Source organism: Eptatretus burgeri, chromosome 11 (assembly GCF_056783735.1).
Source record: "Eptatretus burgeri isolate ZD-2024b chromosome 11, Ebu_testis_v1, whole genome shotgun sequence".
NCBI lineage: Eukaryota > Metazoa > Chordata > Myxini > Myxiniformes > Myxinidae > Eptatretus > Eptatretus burgeri.
This window is the reverse complement of record NC_140971.1, coordinates 43,829,491-43,848,582: the sequence shown is the minus strand read 5'-3', so window position 1 is coordinate 43,848,582 and position 19,092 is coordinate 43,829,491. Positions and strand designations below refer to the sequence as shown.

At 43.6% G+C, this 19,092-nt stretch overlaps 1 protein-coding gene across 1 annotated transcript in view; it reads right to left on the bottom strand.

Moving 5' to 3' along the window:
* LOC147016965 (WD repeat-containing protein 7-like) overlaps positions 1 to 19,092 on the bottom strand; it is a 301,923-nt gene that overhangs the window by 14,721 nt on the left and 268,110 nt on the right. The window contains exon 22 of the mRNA XM_085846266.1: positions 4,212 to 4,323. Within this exon, the coding sequence (XP_085702392.1) occupies positions 4,212 to 4,323 (112 nt within the window). The remainder of the gene's footprint in view (positions 1 to 4,211; positions 4,324 to 19,092) is intronic.

The window sequence follows — 19,092 nt, the reverse complement described above, 5'->3', positions numbered from 1 at the left end:
TTGACTCAGCCTGTCATCCTTCCGAGGTCGGCGAAATGAGTACCAGTGTACTGGGCCGGTGTATACCCCGGTTAAAATAGGTGTACCATATCCCTGTGTCGTAAGAGGCGACCAGGGTTGCGTCAGGAAGGGCATCCGGCGTAAAACATGTGCCAAATCACTATGCGGATCATACAGATGATCCGCTGTGGCGACCCCGAACGGGAGCAGCCGAAGGAAGAAGAAGAAGAAGAAGATGGCTGTGCCCTTATTAAATAGAAAAAAAAGAGAAAAAAAATCAAAACTTTTAAACAACTTGGGACATGGACTTTGACCCCATGGCCAAAGTATACAGTCCAACAAGACTGTCCCTTAAGCCCGAAGGCTGAAGTACATGTTCAATCAAACACACATCTCCTAACCCCAAAGGGCCAGAATGCATGGTCATACAAATGGACCACTCCTAAACAGGAGTAGCTTCCCCTGAGCGAGCAGCCCAAGCTCCTCTTTGGAGTGAGCCCAACAAGGTATTAAGTTGAGATCATACCCCATTACCGTCATAGATATCAGGAAGCAAGTGCCACACCAGATATTGCTGCCTGGGTCCTGACGAAAAATAATGCCGACCACACATTAACCTGTCTGTAGCATACAAAACAGTTCTGGGGGAAGCCCACAACAATTTAAATTGAAAATCATCTTCTGGCTGAACAGTTGCATAGGTTCCACCTATTAGGCATGAGCGAAGCAGAGCTACAGCCCCCGACATCTCTGAATGTTTGTTTCTTTAATTAAACATGATCATGAGAACACCTTTTATTTTTCAAAATATGCCAATACGTTGACAAAAATGTTTATTTTCAAGGTGCCCAAAGACTTGCACAATACTGTACTGTATCACACACACACACACACACACACACACACACACACACACACACACACACACACACACACACACACACACACACACACACACACACACACACACACACACACACCTCTGATGAGAAGACCGCCTCACAAGGAGATAGGGATGTGCACCAAGTCAAGAAGCTGGGGAGGTGCTACCTGTCTCCTCAAAAACGAAGCTCAATAAGAGAAACCTCAACAAGTGTTGGAGCATTGAGGATAAGGAGGTCATTCTCCATTGTAAAGTCTCTTCAAGACATGAGCAGTCAGGGATTAATGGGAAGGGGTGGGGATGGGGGAGGAGGTAGATTCATGGACCAGTTGACAAAGATGAGATTCGCCACCAGAGTATAGATGGTACCATTCCATAAATTTTTTTAAAGTCGTCAACTGTAAATGAATTCCGAAATAAAACAGATAACGGTTAGGGCCAGAAGACAAGCGGATGAAGATATGATGAGGATGGGAGCCGAAGGCTCGCTGAAGGGTGGACAGAGGTATGGTGGTGATGTGGCTGCAGTGGCATATAGAGGGGGTATGCAACGAAGCTGGAGCTGGGAATGTGATGTGTCACTGAGGACCCAGCGGTGAAGATGAGGTGTGATGGGAAGGGGGTACGGACCCACCTCACTTAGGGGGGGGGTGAGGGGGTTAATTTCCAGATATGGAGTGGATGAAAACACCGACACAAATGGGGGGATGAAAACAGTAATGGCAGATGATGATGAGCAGGAAGACAAGGGAGAACAAATAAGAAGCAAAAAGGAGGAAGCTTATGAGCAGCATACACTGGAAGAAGAGTTGTCCAACAAAATAGAAAGGATGAGACTGATACCACTCAGGTAAAGACCACAATTCTATAGAATAGAAAACGATAAACAGCCAAAAATACGAGTCAGGAGAACCAACCAAGGACACAGAAGAACGATGTTGGGCCAGACCGGAAGTAACGTTTATTTGCGATCACGGAGCAAAACCAACAACAACCGGAAATCAACATATGTTACAACCCCCTTGAAGGAAATGAATACTGTGTGCTTTGCAAACAAATAAGTAAATCATAATATAATGGGCGTAAGCCTGGAACTTCCAACACACTTTTCTCCAAAAATATTCTGTTCATACTTCCCAAATCTTCACATTATGTGTTCCATGTATTTACACAGGTGATAGCGGATTCAAAAAATCGAATATAGATAGCATTTTCAAAGAGGGAATCGATGACGTCACAATCAGCAGCGTTCGGCGGCAAACCGACGGCCGGGTCCCAGACGACGTGCTTTACTTAATTAAGTCCATGAGTTCAGGACATTTGTTCAACTCAGCATTTACGACTTTTATCCTGCCATGTTGTTAATCTGTTGATGGAGGTAATACAGAAATGATGAATATGTCAAATTGTTCGTGTTACTTATCCAGAACGATGTGTCAAGGCCAACAATCTAAAGCGACCGGTCTCAAACGCTACCATGGGCACCCAGACACACCACCAATATGAACTGAGCTGTTGAATGCAGTGCAAAACATCCAAAGAAACTACCGTAACCGAGTATTGTGATCCGCCCTGTCCCCCATACCCATCGTAGATGGGTATCTGCTAGTACATACAATGTGCCTGACTTTATAAAACGTTTGTGTCATGCGTTTGAACAACTGCTTTATCCACATAACCTTTTCAGAGCTTTCTTTATTTACATCTTATTATATAAGGTCACTGCCTTCAGGTCAGACTTGAAGCAAGACAGAAAAGAGCACATTTGTGTCCCAGTGATATTAACAGAGCTGATGCTGGTAGGTGCTCCCTTACAAGTTATTTTTGAGATAATCTGAAAGTGTGTATTAAAGGTTAAATTACTTCACAATTTACTCCATCCATTGGCTATCTAATGGTACTTATTCACCAACAAGTCGTTCTGAGAGCTCCGCAAGAGCTTGTCGGCATATGCACTTACTGAGAGAGCACGGTAAGCAGTGAGTTGCCAACAAATTGCACGCCTATGTTGTGGTAAGTGGCTCGTAGTGGCACAATTTCCTCGATGATACATATCATCGATATGGGCCTTCAGTGAACTTTCATGGGTCTCGGTTTGAACGGCATCAATATTTGGCCTCGGCTTTGCTACCTTACCGTCATTAACAATCTTAATGCAGAGAATTTGCTTTTGGGTGCATCATTCTCGGATTGCTTTCTGACGTCTTACAAGCAAGCCAGGACATGATTGTGGAATGGCAGAAGCATAAGTATAATTCCAGAGCACAATCATACGTAAGCAAAAAAAAAAAAATACCTTTGAGACGGCTCACAAAAGTACTTTGAATGCTGCTCTTACAAAAATTCCTTTCCTAAAGATTGATTGTTATGACAATTGGCAAACTTTCCGAGAACTTGTTTTCCTTAAAGAGACATTAACAAATCACATGATATTAATAATTCATTTCCACCAAAACGTGAATCAAAATAAGCTTGAAGAATGTTATTGTTCATCCATTTCAGTGGACTATACGGTGCAATATACACTGAAGATGACAGATTAACCTGGAATTAAAGATTATCAAATAATATTGATGTATTCTTTGCTCTCTTTCTCACTATACTAAGAGGTATTGGAGGCCAAGGAAGGCAATAGCACCTTCAAAGGTGTCTACTAAAACTACATTCCAATTTGTGCTGGGGCAGTATGGTAGCTCATTGAAAAGTACAGTTGTGAGTTAAAGTCTGTCTGGAATATAACTTCTACTTCTTATACTTCTACTTCTTCCACTTCTTCTTGTGTATGGCAGCTTGGCTGCCGGGTAGCTATCATTTTTTGGGGGGCACGACTATGCCGCTGATGCTGTGCCACCATACCAGTATACTGGTACTCATTTCACTAACCTCGGAAGGATGACAGGCTAAGTCAACCCACCTGGTGTTAATTCAGCGGAAAATGGAGCTCAAACTCAGTACCCTAAGATCCCAAGCCAGCCACCATAACCACTAAGCCAACACCAGGCTTGGAATAGAACTCAGGACCTGTTAAAACTGCTGTTCATGTGCATTGACAAGAGGATAAAAGGCTTAAAGGTGCCTATCCAATCTGTAACGTGGAACTGAAAAACGTGGGATCAGTCATAAAAGTAGGCCACTTGCATCATCAGCAAAAATCAACCTGAAGCAAAAATACTTGCTTCATCTGGCAAAATTAACAATACATTTTTTCAATGCACACAAAACACTATAAAACTTTCTAACACTCTGAACACATGCTCATCTGCACACTCATCTCGTCCACACACAGCATTTATAAGGGACGGGGTACTGGTTCCTCAGAAAAACATACCTCTTGTGCAAGGGTGGCGAGGCATGTACTCGGTGTGATTGCACACAATGCGCCCAGCACAAGCCGTGCTGCACAGCATACCTCGCCATCTGCATGTTGACATGTGTCACACCTTAGGGGAAGAGGGACCAGGACAGTGAGACAATACTTTATCGTGTGCATCAACAAATCACCAAAACATGAATGAAAGACCTGCAGAGCATATACTTTACATCAATAGCACCCTGTTATAGATTCTCCTCATGAGATCTGATGAAAATTTCATAACATCTCTTACATATCTCATGAGAAATCGAAAGGGATTTCTGTAAGGGTGGTCATGAGTGACAATAGAGGTCCTTTCATCCCATCACATCATTGGAGGGCTGGCAGGATGATGCACAGAGATTGTGAACATGCCTATGAGCTGTATAGTGTGGGTTTCTTTGTGTACAAAATGTGGGTCCATGGAAGAGCAGGGTGACAGAGAGCACAAAGACGATGCACTGACAGTGGGGTAGCGGGCCAAAAGGGAATGAACGAGCAAGGGGGAGAGAGGGAGAGGAATAGAAAGAGAGAAAGTAAACACTGAAATATGAGAGAGGGAGCGACAGAAAGACAGAGAGAGGCGGAGAGAGAGAGAGAGGCGGAGAGAGAGAGAGACGGAGAGAGAGACGGAGAGAGAGGCGGAGAGAGAGAGAGAGAGACGGAGAGAGAGAGAGAGACGGAGAGAGAGAGAGAGAGACGGAGAGAGAGAGAGAGAGAGAGAGAGAGAGAGAGAGAGAGAGAGAGAGAGAGAGAGAGAGAGTGAGAGAGAGAGACAGAGAGAGAGAGAGAGAGAGAGAGAGAGAGAGAGAGAGAGAGAGAGAGAGAGAGAGAGAGAGAGAGAGAGAGAGAGAGAGAGAGAGAGAGAGAGAGAGAGAGAGAGAGAGAGAGAGAGAGAGAGAGAGAGAGAGAGAGAGAGAGAGAGAGAGAGAGAGAGGGACAGAGAGAGAGAGAGAGAGAGAGAGAGACAGAGAGAGGGAGAGAGAGAGAGAGAGAGGGAGTGTGAGTGAGAGAGAGAGAGAGAGAGAGAGAGAGAGAGAGAGAGAGAGAGTGAGAGAGAGAGACGGAGAGAGAGAGAGAGAGAGAGAGAGAGAGAGAGAGAGAGAGAGAGAGAGAGAGAGAGAGAGAGAGAGAGAGAGAGAGAGAGAGAGAGAGAGAGAGAGAGAGAGAGAGAGAGAGAGAGACGGATAGAGAGAGAGACGGATAGAGAGAGAGAGACGGATAGAGAGAGAGACGGATAGAGAGAGAGATGGATAGAGAGAGAGAGAGAGAAGGATAGAGAGAGAGAGAGAGAGAGAGAGAGAGAGAGAGAGAGAGAGAGAGAGAGAGAGAGAGAGAGAGAGAGAGAGAGAGAGAGAGAGAGAGAGAGAGAGAGAGAGAGAGAGAGAGAGAGAGAGAGAGAGAGAGAGAGAGAGAGAGAGAGAGAGAGAGAGAGAGAGAGACGGAGAGAGAGAGAGAGAGAGAGAGAGAGAGAGAGAGAGAGAGAGAGAGAGAGAGAGAGAGAGAGAGAGAGAGAGAGAGAGAGAGAGAGAGAGAGAGAGAGAGAGAGAGAGAGAGAGAGAGAGAGAGAGAGAGAGAGAGAGAGAGAGAGAGAGAGAGAGAGAGAGAGAGAGAGAGAGAGAGAGAGAGAGAGAGAGAGAGAGAGAGAGAGAGAGAGAGAGAGAGAGAGAGAGAGAGAGAGAGAGAGAGAGAGAGAGAGAGAGAGAGAGAGAGAGAGAGAGAGAGAGAGAGAGAGAGAGAGAGAGAGAGAGAGAGAGAGAGAGAGAGAGAGAGAGAGAGAGAGAGAGAGAGAGAGAGAGAGAGAGAGAGAGAGAGAGAGAGAGAGAGAGAGAGAGAGAGAGAGAGAGAGAGAGAGAGAGAGAGAGAGAGAGAGAGAGAGAGAGAGAGAGAGAGAGAGAGAGAGAGAGAGAGAGAGTTTTGTATCTTTTTATTATAAAAATAGAAAAGGAAGCCCCCTGAATGGGAGTTACATTTTCATTTCAGAGAAAGAAAGAAAACCAAGAAACATTTTCTGAAGAAAGTAAAGGATGAATCGGGTGGATTATATACAGAACATTTCACAAAAGGATAAACATTCCTCTTGGACTTTGCAAATAACTTCTTTTATATACCATTTTGATTCGAACTGCGGTAATCTTCCAGTTACTGAAAAGAAAGCAAAGTCTAATTTAACACGACTTATTACAAGGTGTTGGAACAAAAACAAAGCATCTTCATCATTTACTCCAACACCGTCAAGTTTTCTTTTCCTTGACTTATATGGCCATCTTTGCCTGAGCAAGCAGGAAATTGGCTAACACAGCATTGGAATTTTTGTGTGGGATATCCAATCCGTAGATGAACACACAAGTGTTAAAAAACAAACCAAACCTCACAAAACAATTCCGAAGTAAAACAAATAAAGGTGCCAACCGTTGGCATTCAACATAGATGTGAAAAAGGTTTTCAGATTTCTTACAAAAAGGACATTCATCTACAAGCAGATTTGAAAAATGGTGTAAAAAGTGATTAGAAGGAAGGATCCAGTGTACTAGTCTCCATTGGAGGTCGCCATGTCATGGTGGTACAGGAGGGTGATAAAAACCTTTCCAGTTAGGAAAATAAGGGGGAGAACAAGGTTAGAGGTCTCTCCATCGAACCTTCTGCTGTGTTATTTTCCGTTGCGAAAGAAATTTTACACAATCCAAATAAAGGTCTTTTTGTTTGGGAAGGCCATTGAAGCCTACATTAAAAGGGGGACAAGGAAGAGGGCTGGCAAGAGAAAAAGCACATACGAGTTGAGGAAAGGTAGAGAGAGAAGGTATTTGATGTGCATTTTGTTCATTGCTTTGGTGGTCTTGCTCCAAAACAGGTGCGAGCTGTGTGTATGTCCAAAGCACACTACATAATGTGCGTGCCACGATTCGAGAGGATCACACACCGACCAGGCTTGCCAATTCATCAGCTCCGATCCAGCTGCCGTTTGGGCTGAGAAGATCTGCGACAGATTTAACGCCCTCGTCGGTAAAGCGTTGAATAAAACACCTATCAGCAGGCATATCATGGAAAAAGGAGTTGTAGAACAAAGGTTCTTCCAGAAACGTCTGTTTCGTGTAAGAATGTGTAGCTCTTGTTATCGTCAGAGCTTGCCACACATTTAGCATGCTCTGATAGAAACCAGAGAGGGGGTATGTGTCGATTTTGGAAAGGTCCATCAGGAAAAGAGAGTGGTCATAGCCTAACCTCCCAGGCTGTTGCAAAAGGTGATGAGCGACGTTGACCCATGGTGGAGAGGGTCACATGTATAGCATGCGAAGAGCAACCGAGAGTTGAAAGGCCATTAGTCGGCTCTTTATGTCGACCAGGCCCTGTCCTCCATCGGTCAGTGGTAAAATGAGGACCCCAGGTCGCAGCCAGTGTTTTCCATCCCAGAAAAAGGACACGAAGCACTTCTGGAGCTGTTGAAGCAACACCGCTGGAGGATGCAGCACGAAGAACCTGTGCCATAAGATAGAGGCCACCAGTGTGTTGATGACCAAGACCCTTCCACGATATGACAGTAGAGTGATCAGACATTTCCATTTTTGCAGTTTACCCTCAACAAGCTCAAGCAGACCAGCCCAATTCTTTGCTACTGTGGTATTATTACCTAAGAACACTCCAAGGTATTTCACACCATCATTGGCCCATGACAGCGGAGCAGGAAGTCTTGGCGCCAAGTAGCACAACGGACCAAGCCAAAGGGCGCTCGTTTTGTTCCAATTTACTTTGGCTGAAGAAGCCTTTTCAAATAAGGACAAACAATAACGAACGATGTTAATGTCATTCATATCTTGTACGAATACACATACGTCATCGGCGTATGCCAGTATCTTGATGGGCCGTTCAAGCTGGGACAAACTAACCCCTGTTAGTCTACAGCGCAAATAAACCAGTAGTGGTTCGATGGAGAGAGCATAAAGCAACCTGGAAAGAGGGAAACCTTGTCTAATTCTCTTGTGAATAGACAAAGGTGCAACAAGTTCATCGTTTATCTTAAGCACACTATAAATATTATTGTATAGTATTTTAATATAAGAGATGAAGGTTGAACCAAGTCCAAACCGCTCAAGTACTTCGAAAAGGTACCGATGGTCAACACGATCAAAGGCTTTCTCCTGATCAAGGAGAAGTCCTAAATCTTTAGGGCTTTCCTTGCACAGTTCAATGATGTCTCTCACAAGGGAGATGTTGTCATAGATGGAACGTTTTGGGACACAGTAACATTGGTCTTCTGTCAACAACGAGGATAAATAAGGAGTAAGTCGCGATACCAGAGATTTTGAAAATATCTTATAGTCCGTACATAACAGGGAGATAGGACACCAATTTTCAATACTCAGCATGTCTCCCTTTTTGGGATGAGGGTAAGAAGAGCTCGTCGGCAACTCTGACATAGCTGTCCAAGCTGGCAGCTTGCGTTGAAGGTGTTAATGAGTTCTGGACCCAATAAGTGCCAAAACTTCTTCTAAAATTCGGTTGTAAGTCCATCCAATCCAGGTGCTTTCCCAATGGCAAGGCTGTGCAGGGCAGTGCCAAGTTCATCCAAAGTAATGGGTCTTTCCAGTTTGGAACGCCCATCTTCACACAACACTGGCAGGCCTACAGAGATAGAGGCGACACTGACAGGATTTATTTGTTCCATTGAATATATTTTCGAAAAGTATTCCTTCATGAAAAGTTTGATTTCTGATTGTGTAAAGGTAATGGATGAATCTGCTAATCGCAGCTGAGAAAGCTGCTTACTGGGAAGACGTTTCTCTAAGGAAAAGAAGTATTTGGTTGGTACGTCTGCCTCATTCAGGTGTCGCACCCTCATCTGAACTAAGGCACCACATGCATTCCTCTCGGTTATTCCCTTTAATAAGGACAGTTTCTCAGTTCAGGTTTTTTTGTTGTACGTTACCATTATTTTGTCCGATGACCCGTTGGAGTTGTAAAATTTCTAACTGTAATATTTTTTTTACTTCATGGTCAGCCCTTGTTGAGAAAAACTGATACTGTTGACAGAACCCTTTAATTTGGGTTTTTACTAAATCCCACCATTTCAGCGGGTTAACGGAACAGCTTAACTTCTGTTCTAGGAGAGCCGTCCAGAAGGATTCAAAGGCCTGAATGAAGTTGAGGTTTTCTAGTAAACTGTTATTGAATTTCCAATGAGAGTTCCCTGGACGTGGTTTAGAGAGTTGAATAAAGACTCAAGCTAGGGAATGGTCAGAGAAACCAGAAGGCACAATATCGGATTTATAAGCTCCATGTAATAAATGAGAATTTACATCGATGCGATCAAGCCTCACAAGTGAGATGTGGTTGTTTAAACAACGACACCATGTGTAGACCGATGAGAATGGTGCTGGATGCGCCAAATATCATGGAGATTTTATTTTACAATGATGTTTGCAAAGAGTTTTGCGGTACATTGTTGGGGTTCCGGCCCGTTCTGGTCAAATGAAGCATTAACCATACAGTTAGAATTGCCAAGAATAATTAGACAAGTCTGCAAAGCCAGTGTTTGCAGGAATTTTCTCAGTTCCGCAAAAAAGGAGATCCGCTCATCATTTTTGCTTGGAGCGTACACATTGAGAATTGTGAACTTGACCTGATCGATAGAGAAGGTCACGGAGGCAAGGTGTCCATCAATAATACTCATAAATTTAAGGCAGGACGGATGGAAATGTTTCCGTAAGACAAACATAATGCTTGCCTTCGACGTGGAGTTGTTACTAAAGAAACATTCTTTGTCCATAAATAGTCGCCACTGAGCCTGAACAGATCGGACAGCATGGGTCTCTTCTAACAAAGCTATGTCAAGACCGTTGACCTCTACCAACTGTTTAATTTGGATCTTGCGGAGCGGACTCCCACCACCATTAACATTTATTGTTCCAGTCTTGAAACTGGCCATGAGGAAAATAATAGTTTCCCTAGAATAAGATCAGAAGTGGGATAATTGATTAGGATCCCTTTTCGCCTTGGCAATCAGTTTTTTTAAGCGGTGACAGTGTGTCTGGTAGAAACCGAATAAGTCAGGCTTACGTACAATAGCCTGAGCACACTCAAGGAAGGACGGTAGATCTGGAAAGTAATACGTCAGGTTTATATTGCGTTTCCTGTATGTATTTTGTAAGAAGAGTCTTATTTGTTCGGGGGGAGGGGGGGTGGGGTTGGACCTTGACTGGTGAGCTTCTCCACCGTTTCCACCTGACTGTTCCTGTTTGCTTCCTCCAGGTCAGATGCGTCAGAGTGGGTTTTAGGTTCCGACTTCCGAGTCACACAAGCTTGTATTCTCCTGCATATCAATACTGTCGTCAGTATTGATACACGGATCTGTACTGGTTACGATGTCTATGTGCTCTTCCATTGTGGGAACATCTCCTGGTGAAGTAATGGAAATAATCGGGGGAGTTGATGAAACAGAAGCACCATCAGCGGATGTAGCGATATCGCTTCCCTCGACCGTCCCGGTGTCCCGGTGTTATCGACCTCCAACGGCGTGGAGGTATACAGGACTTTGGGGGTCTCTCGTAAAACACCCATTTTAACATTTCCTGCGTTTCCAGCTTCACCACGTGATGAAATGAGAGCAGTTACAGGGTTAACATTTGTTTCACTATTTCCCGCTGACAAGGATTCAGGGTTAACATTTGTTTCACTATTTCCCGCTGACAAGGATTCAGAGGGATAACATTTGTTTCACTATTTCCCGCTGACAAGGATTCAGGGTTAACATTTGTTTCACTATTTCCCGCTGACAAGGATTCAGGGTTAACATTTACCAAAGTGACAGCAGGATCATCACGAGTGGTCTGTGTATTACCGTCAATGGACTTTCCAATGGGAGAGTTTTTAACGAGTGAAACAGTTTTGTTTACTTCGATAACAGGTAAAACGGTCTCTGTCAGGGAGACGTCTCTGTCCTCACCGGCAAGTAGGGTAAACTTGTTGGTCGTAAGTACCGGGTCCATTCCGGGTCCATTCCGGTAAACATTGTAGAGTGACATCAGTCACAACTGCGGGAATATTACCGACAGATTCCTCGTTTGTAAATGCTCCTTTCTTCTGGGTGAAACGACCATTAGGTAAAGTCTTTCGCTTCCTTGATGAAACGATGGTGAAACCATCCCAAGGACTGGGCCTTATTACCGGACACGGGGTTCGCTTCCTTCACGGTCGAGGAAGAAGAAGAAGAAGAAGAAGACGTACACTTGTTGACGAGGTTTGTTTCATCGTTCTACGAGGTCGCCTTTGGGCAAGATCGTTTAAAGTGTCGGAAATTACCACATTTGAAACATTTCAGGGTGTCAGTAGTTACGTAGACTTGGTAATCATGATTATCAATTTTGAGTTTTAAAACAATGTTCAAGGTTCTTTCAGCGTTAGAGGGAGGAAGCACCACATGAGCTTGTCTCCGAAAAGACATCACATGCTTCGTCCAATCGTCCTGGCTACGTAAAGGTAACATAGTGATTTTAGAAACCACAGAACCATAACGAGATAGTTTGGAGATCACCGTCTGATTTTTCAGGAAAGGGGGAACGTTCGAGATAATGACCTTAACGGCCGGTGTGTACAGAGGGGAGACGAGCACAAAATGTCCGTCATCTGTTGATAGTCCAGTCGATACAATTTCATGAACCAGTTCTGTCTCAGACACGAAGATTACCACACGATTGTTCATTCATGAGACTGCACGAACTTTGTCAGTACCGACTATGTTTCCCGTAGCGATAACGAGATCCTCGACGCTGACGTCGTCGGGCGGGATAAAGACGACGACATGTTTTCTTGTTAATGCTTCAAATGCCGAATAATGGGAATACGAAGTCATGTTTAGGAAGGGGGAGGAGGGGTGATTACTCTCGTGCAGTAACTAAAAATGAGCCGAGACAGGTTTCCAAAGGAAATAAACACAGTACAGCTACAGTGAGGAAAAAAATGATCAGTTGAAGGCCCGGGATGGGCCGCCAACTAAAAGCTATCCACAAAGAAGCTGTGGGCTCTTTCTCTCTCTATCTCAGGGAAAAGGTATGCGAGGAGAAAGCAGGGGGGTGGGGAGGGGAGGGAGGGGAAAATATGAACCGAAGGGCAAACCGTGAAATAACAAGGACAGATGGGTGGGGTGGGGTGGGTGACGACGGTGCGAGGGAAGGCCGAAGCGAGAGGTCTAACGAAGAGGGGAGGGTGGGAGCACAAAAAACGATGCGTAGAAGGAAACGAAGGAAGGGAGGTGAAAAACGACGCGAAAGGGGATAGAAAGGCGAAAAAACAGGGCAGATGACAGCTCACCAAGATCACACAGCCGCCATGACACTCCACTTACCAACAGCCAGCAGGCGAGAGAGAGAGAGAGAGAGAGAGAGAGAGAGAGAGAGAGAGAGAGAGGAAAGAGAGAGAGGAAAGAGAGAGAGGGAGAGATAGAGGAAAGAGAGAGAGAGATAGAGGAAAGAGAGAGATAGAGGAAAGAGATAGAGATAGAGATAGAGGAAAGAGATAGAGATAGAGATAGAGGAAAGAGATAGAGATAGAGATAGAGATAGAGGAAAGAGATAGAGATAGAGATAGAGATAGAGGAAAGAGATAGAGATAGAGATAGAGGAAAGAGAGAGAGATAGAGATAGAGGAAAGATAGAGATAGAGATAGAGGAAAGAGATAGAGATAGAGATAGAGGAAAGAGATAGAGATAGAGGAAAGAGAGAGATAGAGATAGAGGAAAGATAGAGATAGAGATAGAGGAAAGAGATAGAGATAGAGATAGAGGAAAGAGATAGAGGAAAGAGATAGAGGAAAGAGATAGAGGAAAGAGATAGAGGAAAGAGATAGAGGAAAGAGATAGAGATAGAGATAGAGACAGAGACAGTCAGGGTGAGACAGAGACAGAGAGAGGAAGTAAACACTGAAACATGCAAGTAAGAGTTAGATTCCTGACATTGGTTTGATTCCCGACCCGATTATAAATCGCCTGTGTGGCGTTTTGCATGCAAGGTATTGTATCAAGGGACCCGTTTGACAGTATTGGTCGCTGTTAGTGGATGATAAAGATCCCAAGGTGGCTTTCACAATGAAAAGACCATTGTCATCACACTGCAGGCTACATTGCAAATTTTTGCCAAAATAAACTCTTACAGGGATTATTACAAATGCATCACAGCTACCCTCCTGGAAATTATGCAAACAACAGCCAGGTGAGGTACATGCTCGAAACAAAACGGCACCTGAGAAATTTTGGTGAATAATAATTTGGGAAATGTGAAAGTGGTTCATCCTCTTCTACTTTGTCTCCACTTGCATGACAAGCATAAATGATCTGCTTAATTGCTGAAAGAAATCTACTTACTTTTTCAAGTATGATGGTTGGGTTAAGAAGGGTTAATGGGAGTAATATAAATTGTGGGTAAAGATGGGGGATGACATGAGATGACGGTGTATCGCCTGCTTGAAGCCCTGGAGGGAAGAGTCTGATTGCATAGCCTCCAGAAGTTGATTCCACATTCAGAAGGACAGTGAATGAACAAAAGAGTTGAAGTGTAAAGTCAGCCTGGATTGTAGACGTTTATCCCGGAGTAGACGACTGGAAGAACTCTTAATTCCTGGAGTTGTTGGGGATGGTCCTCGAGCTGAGAAAGCAGAGGAAGCAAACCCAGAGGATGGGAGCTAAAGGACAGAGGCCACCGACATGCCTGCAATTTGAGAGGAACAGGCTCTGTGCTTCAGAGACTTGTTACTGGAGATTCCACTAATGTTGAAAGTTTTAGATTCTATAAACTTCAGGTGAGACATATGTGATGCTGGGCTCCAGCAGAAAGGGGAGAGCAGTCCTCCATTTAGCCATGGACAAAGGTCTTGTAGGTTGATGGTAATTCCGATTTTTGAAGGAATGACTTGGACCTACAGAAGATGCCCAACGTGTGACTGGCTTTGGAGGCCAGCTTTGCTATAGAGAGATCATGGCTGTTATATGAGGCCTAGAGTTTCAAGAGATTGAACCTTTTTCACTGGATGATCATGGAAATTGATAGGTGTGTGTTCATATGAAAATCCGTCTGAAGAGACAGGGTTAGAGTGAGTTTCCCATGATTGAAGGATATGTTCTCTTTACCACATAAGCATCCAATCATTTTCATATCTATCGATGCCATCGACATAAAAGGTACCCATAAAGGTTATGGAAGGAAGAAATTAAGAACAAAAGTTCAGAAAAGGTGGGAAAGGGAAGACGATATTATGGATTGAGGGTAAAGCTGTTAGGGGAAGGGTGGGAAGAAAAGGAATCAATAGATTTGGAGGTGATAGGAAAAAATAAATAATACAATGGACATATAGACAGAGGGTGGAAAGTCCTCCATTTTGTGTAAGTAATTTGTAAAATTCTCCAGATGCATAATTTCTGCTGGAGGTGGGGTGAGGGAGGTTAGAAGAAGAAGAATAAATAAAAAAACAGACTATAGCATCAATGAACAGGTGTAGACATTTTGCAAAGAGTACAGCAAAGTGGACAGGAAGGAGGGAACCCAAGTCAGTCAAATGAAATGTGGAGTATCTGTGCAAGCTCCAGTATTATTCATGCACAACGTATTGAAGAAAAGCAAGGTCTATATGCTGAGTCATGGCATCATGGAGTAAATGCACTTGCTGATGAATGGCGTTGAGAATGACCAGACTTTTATTGGTTTCAAATGTACAATTGGTTGAATGGCTTTGACTTTGCCTGTCAGTGTGACCATCTGAATTCCTGGCTCATGATGTGAGCAACCCAGGTTAGAATGCTACATACCAAATGTGTTTGTCCATTGTTTACTCATGTCCATGTAAATTTACAATGTTGTCCACCAATGGCTGCGTCCTTCCATGTAATTTATCTGCAAGCTCCACCATAAATCTTACATTCAAGAAAAACAAATAATGCATCCAACTACCATATGGTTCTGCATTTGTAATAGACTGTCATCAAAAGTGATGTCAAGTTAACATGGAGGTCTCTTACTTGGTTGTAATCTCCAAAGGTGGACGTCAGAAGGTTGGAGGAAGTCCATCTGCCTGCCCTGCCCAGTATACTCTGCATGTGACACCACTCGTCAGACTGAAAATGTATATATAAGAGCCATGTGCAGCAACGTAACAGTCTAATAAGACCACTGCAGTTGAGGAGTTAACACAATGGCCATCGTAATAGGCTGCTGCACATGCATGGTGAGTATTTTGTTGGAGGGGGAGGGGGGGGGAGAGAGAAACCAAAGTTCCACTTCAATTAATTCCTTCTGTTCGTTCTGGGGAAAAGGCGACTGCTTGTTTGCTTGTGTATGGTTGATAAGGTCCACAAGGAGGTGCAGTGCACACCCCGTACTGTATGTGGAATCGAATGTGAAGACAATGGTCGCTCAGCATGTGTCACCGTCTTGCCTAGGCCAGCTGTGCCATAAATCGCATGAAATTGCTGAGCTTCAGGCACGGCACGGCGAAGCAGCATGCATGTTTTTTTTTAGCCCAATAAAGCAAGCTGGGAAATTAAAGAGATCACGTGTTGGTGGGGCACGTGCCACAGGGATGGGGGAGAAATAAATGATATTTCTGAAAATGGCAAGAATTATTCGGTGAGCGAGCACCGCATAATACCCTTATCAATGAGCAGCACCTGTTAGAGTATCCATATTTATGTTGTATATTGTCTTTTCTGATGATGAAAACAAAATTGAATGCCGCATTCAATACAAAATGAAGAATCGTTAACCTCTTCGTGCATCGAGATGACCGTTGGGGTGGCAATTCAAGTGTCCATAGGAAAGGAAAGAGAATCTTGTTAAACTCACAATCTTTAGTTTCAGCTTGGCAACAGCTCCAGCAGCCTTTGTGCCGGTCACTCAAGAAATAATTCATGAGAGGCACGTGCCATAGTGGCTGAGAGGTGACCGTGACGACAGCCTGCTAGCCCTGCCTAATCCCAGCTTTGCGACCTAGCTAGGCCTTTGTGTATAAACAAAGAGTGTCAGGGCATGACCCACATGGGTGGGCTGAGCACCATTTTTTTTTCCAATAGTATTCTACCAACTCATCTCCTCCCTCTTCTACCGCCCCCTCCATCTTCATGCAGTATAATAAGACAGGCCTTTGCCCGCAGGCATTTGAAAGGCTGGTCAGCTAAACGCCACCCCCCCCCCAACTCCTACCACCCCCATTCCGTCATGCGCAATCTTCACTATCCAGCTCTTTTCCCCACCGCCTCTTACTCCTTGCACAGTCCCACCAACGTGGATCGCTCAGTAATAATGGAGATGAATGTGGCCTGTTCCAGCGAAGTCGCTAGCGGGAAGAATCGAGGTGATTTCGGGCAGAGCTTGATGCTCCGTTGGGCTTCGGCTAAGAGAAGGTCATGAATGCAAAATAGCCAAGAAAGATAAATCAAAATGCTAAAGGGGCAATTCATTTTTGGACATAAATAGTGTTTATATTAAAATCAATGATAATAAAACAGGTTTTGTCATCTTGTACTCTCGAGTGACTTACAAATAATTGTGGCTCAGTCTCGTGCAAAGGAACTAGTATCTCCTTGAATCAAGAATCTATCTCAAATAATTTAAAAGGGGGCGGTAATGAGTGAACATTGAGAAAAGATAAGTGCAGGAGGTCCGGATCTTGAAGTTGAAATCCAGCGGAAATTAAACCTCCGAGGTAATTGAACAGCCAGTTGAAGAGTTAGAAGTCCTCAGGACCACTCATCCATTCTGTCACAATGACAAAAGGCTTTATAGAAGTTAGGTTCACTCGAGGCAGATGGTTGCAGGCCTCAAAGCCTAGACACACAAGGCACAATGCCAGAAGCACGTGCGATTGACGCCGCACGACCAACGCAGCGGGTCTAGCAGACAGCTTGTAGAGCGTGGCAGATAATCTTCCAAATCAAAGAATCCCGCTTCGACGGCGCGCTCGATAAATGCAAATGGCTCCATCACAATTCCGCAGTGCGGCCGGGCCACTGGGGAATGGGAAAGCCTTGTTGATGCTTGGAGCAGAAAGGGAGGAAAAAAAACTGTTCTGACGGGAGGGTTAGGTGAAGTCCTTGGCAGGACAGAATCATAAACCTCCACAAAGAGTGGAGAGTTCGTCCGGTGCCTTGGAGCTGCTCAGCACCATTTCATCATGCGCCGTTGAGAGCAGGAAATAAAACTTTATTGTCTCTTGGCTCAATATATATGAGCTGCCATTCTGCAAGATCATTAAGCAACAAACGGCCTCTTGTCATTGTTTTGAAACAGCATGGAAAAAAAATAATGTTCCATTGCATTTATGTCCTCAACGACGATTTGCAAGATATTCACAAGAGATTATCTTTTATCTGAAAAAAGCGAGGATGAGATTTTTAGGAACCGATTTTTCACCATCATAATTGATCTCGATTATCTATGATACAGTACAAGTAAATTGTGTACGTTATTAGTCTGCGCTTACAAAATTACAATTCCTCATGACGTCTGATAGAGATCTGATGAGAATTTCATGAGATCTCATGACAAACTTTTGCAATTGTGGTACTGATTGATAAGAGCATCTGCAAGTGCATTGGAAAATGTCGAGGTTGATCGTACTCATGTCGAATAATTATCCATCACCTACATCTCATCATGTCTGTTTTCGACAATGAATTGTGATTGCATGGTGATCGTTTGCCTATGAATTTACAGGTAGCTAAGGCTTAGGAGAGACAAAGGTTTGTATTGCATCAATTACAACGTATGACGAAGCAACCAGCACGATAGCCTAGTCCAAGGAAGATTACCATACTAAAAGTTTGTAAAGATATGTGGATAAGATAGCCAGCTTCATGTCTTCTTTTTTTATTTTAATTTATTTTGTTTTTTTCAAAGCAGAATGCTCCTGAATGCAATGCTCGAGACTATAAGAAAGGTTGTTCATCACTACGTTTTGACAAATGGACACAATGGGGATAATTAACGACCAAAAGGAGTATCCAGTTTTATCTCCTTTAACTGAGCCTTCCAAAAAACCAGACTCCTTTGGCCTCTCTGATTCAAAAACTCCAGCTGTAACTCACAGAAGAGGTCAAAGGGTAGAGGTCAAACTAATCGGACCTTTCTGCTCTTTGCTGACTTGGGCAGTATTGGGTTCATTAGAATGCACCTGAAGTATTCGGAGCTCTGCAGAGGTAACTGATTGAAGGCCGATTCAGAAAACCAAAACAAACAACAAAGGGACAATAAAATGGAACTCACCTCAAACCGTGTACCTTTTAAAACACTTTTCTGCCCAATAACAATCTGTTTTTGTGTCAAAGTATTGCTGCATTCATTCACCAAATGAAAACATTCTTTGTAAAAGCCACCCCATTATTGCGGTGAAGGAGGTTATGTTTTCACCACTCTCTGTTTGTCTGTTTGTTTGTTCGTCTGTTTGTTTGTTTGTTTGTTTGTTTGTGTGCAGGATATCTCAAAGTTGTGCATGGATCCAGATGAAATTTTGTGGACACGTTGGGTGTGTGACAAGGACAAACTGATTAGATTTTGGTGAAGATCCGGATTCTATCCGGATGTGATAAGTTTTTAAAGTGATTCTTCACCATTGAGAGTTTGGGCCAAACCGATACGTATATAGCACGATATCAAAACCAGTTGTGGACGGATTCGGACGAAACTTGGTGGATATGTTGGGTGTGTAACCACGACGAATTGATTTGATTTTAGTGAAAATCAGGATCTGGATATGAGAATCATTTAATTTCTAAAGTGATTCTTCACCATTGAGAGATAGGTACAAAAACGATAAAGTATTGCATAGCATGATATTTCAAAAATGTATTGATTGCGTCGGATATGTTCTCGTGGATCAGGA